This window comes from Clupea harengus, chromosome 13, assembly GCF_900700415.2.
Source record: "Clupea harengus chromosome 13, Ch_v2.0.2, whole genome shotgun sequence".
Lineage (NCBI taxonomy): Eukaryota > Metazoa > Chordata > Actinopteri > Clupeiformes > Clupeidae > Clupea > Clupea harengus.
Genome location: NC_045164.1, coordinates 18,901,662 through 18,906,661, shown reverse-complemented (window position 1 = coordinate 18,906,661; position 5,000 = coordinate 18,901,662). Strand labels below are relative to the sequence as shown.

Genomic DNA, 5,000 nt, shown 5'->3' with positions numbered 1-5,000 from the left:
GACTGTGGAAGTCATCATCATCATCATCATCATCATCATAAACACACATGGTCCAGGGACCTCACACGAGGAGGTGCCGTAGTCGGTGTCTGTCGCCTGAAAGCTGCAGTTCTTCTCTGTACCTATAGGGGCAGTGTTGAATGGCCAACTCCCCCATCTCACTCTCCGCAAGCTCTCACACACAAACATAGTTTGACTCTGTCACAGACTGTCAGATAGGAGCCTGTAACTGTTGCTGTCCTTCACTTCTGTCACATCACAGCATCCTTCAACAATACATCACCATGACAACAGCATCTGTGTCTGTCAGAAGAACAGAAGTCCATAAGTATAAGTGTAAGATAAGTGTAAGTTTAAGTGTGTTTATATAGCACAACATTGTTGTGTGTGTAAATGATGACTGATAAAATTTTTGTTTTTACTGTGTACTTGCTGCTGATGTATTCTATGCGTAGAGTGTGTTTTGTGGGCTGTGTGAAATGGGATGTTGAGTGTGTTACTGATGTGTGTTTTATCTCCATGTGTGTGTGTGTATGTGTGTGTGTGTGTGTGTGTATGTGAGTGTGTGGTTAAGCATGTGTGTGTTTGTGTATGTGTATGTATGTATGAATGTATTTATGTATGTGAGTGTGTGTGTGCAATAGTATGTTCATGTGTGTGTGCGTGCGTTCATGTGTCTGTGTGTGTGTGTGTATGTGTGTGTGAATGTGTGTGTGTGAATGTGTGTTTGTGTGTTCATGTGTGTGTGTGTGTGTGTGTGTTCATGTGGGTGTGTGTGTATGTGTGTGTTCATGTGTGTGTGTCACTGGAAAACAGTGTGGTAAGAGGGGCACTGGTGGGACTTGATGTACTTCAGGGCGAACTTGAGCTCCTTGCTGCTCTTGTCCCACTTGTGGACGGCCGTGATGAGCAGCTGCTGGTCCGAGCGACGGCCCATGACCAGGAAGGCGCCGCTCAGCGCGTCCAGCTGCGGGCACGGGCAGTTGGCGCCGTTCTTGATCAAGAGAACCAGCTTCTTCAGCTCCTTCTTGCGCAGAACCCCCATCTTGAGAACCTTCTTCTTCTTCTGGGCGGCAATCAGCTTACGGTCCCCCTTCTCCTTCTTCACCTCCTTAAACTTCATCTTCAGGACTGGGGGATGGAGGGATGGAGGAGAGAGAGAGGGGGATGGAGGGATGGAGGAGAGAGAGAGGGGGATGGAGGGATGGAGGAGAGAGAGAGGGGGATGGAGGGATGGAGGGATGGATGGAGGGAGGGAAGGAGGGAGGAGAGAGGAGAGAGGTGGGGGGTAAGAGATTAGAACTAGAGCGCCAGTTAGGTTAGCAATGTGAGGGCGTGAGTTTGTGTGTGTGTGTGTGTGTGTGTATGTGTGTATAAGCATGTGTATACGTGTGTGTGTGTGTGTGTGTGTAAGCATGTGTATACATGTGTGTGTGTGTGTGTGTGTGTAAGCAAGTGTATACATGTGTGTGTGTGTGTGTGTGTGTAAGTATGTGTATACGTGTGTGTGTGTGTGTGTGTGTGTGTGTAAGCATGTGTATACATGTGTGTGTGTGTGTGTGTGTGTAAGCATGTGTATACGTGTGTGTGTGTGTGTATAAGCATGTGTATACATGTGTGTGTGTGTGTGTGTGTGTGTGTAAGCATGTGTATACGTGTGTGTGTGTGTAAGCATGTGTATACGTGTGTGTGTGTGTGTGTGTGTAAGCATGTGTATACGTGTGTGTGTGTGTGTGTGTAAGCATGTGTATACGTGTGTGTGTGCGTGTGTGTGTGTGTGTGTATAAGCATTTGTATACGTGTGTGTGTGTGTGTGTGTGTGTGTGTGTGTGTGTGTGTATGTGTGATGTTTTATGTATCCCCAGGGCAATGTGATTTTCCAGCCGTCTCCCCAGGAGACCCACATAATGTTCCTGAGGCCTCTCTCTTCCTCTCTTCCTCTCTCTCTCTCTTCCTCTCTTCCTCTCTCTCTCTCTCCTCCTCTCTTCCTCTCTTCCTCCAATGTGGAAGGATTGAAAGCTTTCAAACAGATTCTCAAACAACTTATTGTCAAGTAGTTTGACGTTCCATAGTTTAAGTAAGGGTTAATGTATGTGTGTGTGTGTCTATACACGATGTCCCATAGTTAAAGGATGTGTGTGTGTGTGTGTATGTGTCTCTGTGTGTGTGTGAGTGTGTGTGTGTGTGTCTGTGTGTGTGTATGTGTCTGTGTGTGTGCCAGTGTGTGTGTGTGTGTGTGTGTGTGTGTGTGTGTGTGTCTCTGTGTGTGTGTGTGTGTGTGTGTGTCTGTGTGTGTGTGTGTGTGTGTGTGTATGTGTCTGTGTGTGTGTGTGTGTGTGTGTGTGTGTCTGTGTGTGTGTGTGTGTGTGTGTGTGTGTGTGTGTGTGTGTGTGTGTGTGTGTGTGTGTGTGTGTGTGTGTGTCTCTCTGTGTATGTGTAAGGGTTAATGGCCCACACAGTGTTCAGAGAATAACGCTCACTGAGGTGGGAACATGGCCATGACGGGAAGCAACCACCACAGGACCTTCATATTTCTATAAAATGTGTGTGTGTGTGTGTGTGTGTGTGTGTGTGTGTGTGTGTGTGTGTGTGTGTGTGTGTGTGTGTGTGTGTGTGTGTGTGTGTGTGTGTGTGTGTGTGTGCAGGACCTTCATATTTCTATAAAATGTGTGTGTGTGTGTGTGTGTACAGGACCTTCATATTTCTATAAAATGTGTGTGTGTGTGTGTGTGTGTGTGTGTGTGTGTGTGTGTGTGTGTGTGTGTGTGTGTGTGTGTGTGTGTGTGTGTGTGTGTGCAGGACCCTCATATTTCTATAAAATGTGTGTGTGTGTGTGTGTACAGGACCTTCATATTTCTATAAAATGTGTGTGTGTGTGTGTATAGGACCTTCATATTTCTGATTTTTTTCATCCATAAAACGACTTATAGAACTATTTGTTGCTAAAATGTGTTGCCAAAACGGATTTGTTTGCAGAACTATCTGTTAGGAACCGGTTCTACCTAAAAAAAACTCATTGTTCCGTCTAGTTGGTCACATACTGCTCTGTTATCAGTCTCTCTGCACTGAGAGTTTGGGTGAAGAATAAATATCATCTTGCTCTTTCTCTCTCTCTCTCTCTCTCTCTCTCTCTCTCTCTCTCTTTCTCTCTGTCACACACACACACACACACACACACACTTCACAGATACAAGCCCCAACTTTAAAAAGGGGCGTGTGACAGAGAGACAGAGAGTATGTGCCTGTCTGTGTGTTCAGAAATGCATGCCTGGGCAATGTCAATGACAAGCTGTGTTAAACATGTGTTAAAGAGTGTTAAACATCTATTTTAAATGGTGTGTGTGTACGTGTGCCTGTGTGTGTGTGTAACAGAGAGAGAGAGAGAGAGAAAATGTCAGAAATAAACAGACAGTGTTTGAGGGAAAGAAAGAGAGAGAGAGAGAGAGAGAGAGAGTGTGTGTCTGGTGAGAGTGTGTGTGCGTGTGTGTGTGTGTGTGCAGCCACAGAATATGTTGCCAATCTAAATCCCTCTCCCAGGTCTTACAGCCTAAATGAGATTTTAACCACTCTCAACACACACACACACGCGCGCGCGCGCACAGACGCACACACACACACACACACACACACACACACACACACACACGTGCGCACACAGACGCACACACACACACACACATACATACACACACAAAGAGAAGGCAGCTGTTGTGGCTTTGAATCAATCTTTCTCACTTTCATTGTAAGCAGAAACTTTTCTCTCTCTCTCCTGATACCCCCCCCCCCACACACACACACACACAGGCACCCTGGGTGTCATTTTCATCCATCATAACCCTTCATTCGGTGTGTGACTCAATGTTTGTGTGTGTGTGTGTTTTGATCTCTGACTGTTTCTTTAATAGTGTTAGAATAACAGTCAGAGGATTGTTTAGTTTTTAGTAAGTATGTGGAGATGATGTAATATAGGTGTGTGTGTGTGTGTGTGTGGGTGTGTACTTCTGTTTGGCCTGAGAACATGTGTGTGTGTGTGTGTGTGTGTGTGTGTGTGTGTGTGTGTGTGTGCTTTTCTTTGGCCTGAGAGTGTGTGTGTACTAACCAAAGTCGCTGGCACAGAAGTGCTCCAGGATGGTGTCAGCCTTCAGCTCATTATCACAGGGAGGACACACCTTAGACACTGCAGAGAGAATACACATTAGAGACACATTAGAGACATTACACATGTGTGTGTGTGTGTGCTCGCATGTGTGTGTGCGTGTGTGCGTGTGTGTATGTGTGTGTGTGTACATGTGTGTGTGACTGTGTGTGTGTGTGTGTGTGTGTGTGTATGTGTGTGTGTGACTCTGTGTGTGTGTGTGTGTGCTCACATGTGTGTGACTGCATGTGTGTGTGTGTATGTGTGTGCGTGTGTGTGTGTGTGCGTGCGTGTGTGTGTGCGGGCGTGCGCGCGTGTGTGTGTGTATGCGTGTGTGTGTGTTCTGTTGTTTTTTCCTTCTGGAAAGTCCTGCAGCCCTGTGGGGGTTAGGGTCCTGTGGTTCCAGGAGGACTATAAACACTTGAATTTATCTTTCTCTTTTTCCATCTCTCTCTCTCTCTCTCTCTCTCTCTCTCTCACACACACACACACACACACACACACCCTCACCATGAAACACACTCACCATGCAGCACACACAAACGCACACACACCCTCACCATGAAACACACTCACCATGCAGCACACACACACACACACACACACACACATTAGGAACCAAAACACACACACACACACAGGTGTGTTCTCAGTGCATTCTTACCGCCACAGGGATTTTATCTGATGTCTCTGGAATGTCTCACTAATCACCTCCTGGTTGCCAGGGCAACCACACTTAACCTATCACCAGACTGCTACAAATTTTCCTGATGCGGTCACGTTTGATTGGTTGAGTTCTGAGGGAACCACATCTGATTGGTTGACTTCTGACAGAGACATATCAAACTGGTTGAATTCAAAGAGA

At 46.3% G+C, this 5,000-nt stretch overlaps 1 protein-coding gene across 1 annotated transcript in view; it reads right to left on the bottom strand.

The window, feature by feature from the left end:
- Positions 1-736: 736 nt before the first annotated feature.
- The window catches only part of sfrp5 (secreted frizzled-related protein 5), an 8,091-nt gene continuing 3,827 nt past the window's right edge, over positions 737-5,000 (bottom strand). The window contains exons 2-3 of the mRNA XM_012832256.2: positions 4,100-4,177; positions 737-1,131 (exon numbers count right to left, since the gene is read on the bottom strand). Of these exons, the coding sequence (XP_012687710.1) occupies positions 803-1,131; positions 4,100-4,177 (407 nt within the window). The 3' untranslated portion in view covers positions 737-802. The remainder of the gene's footprint in view (positions 1,132-4,099; positions 4,178-5,000) is intronic.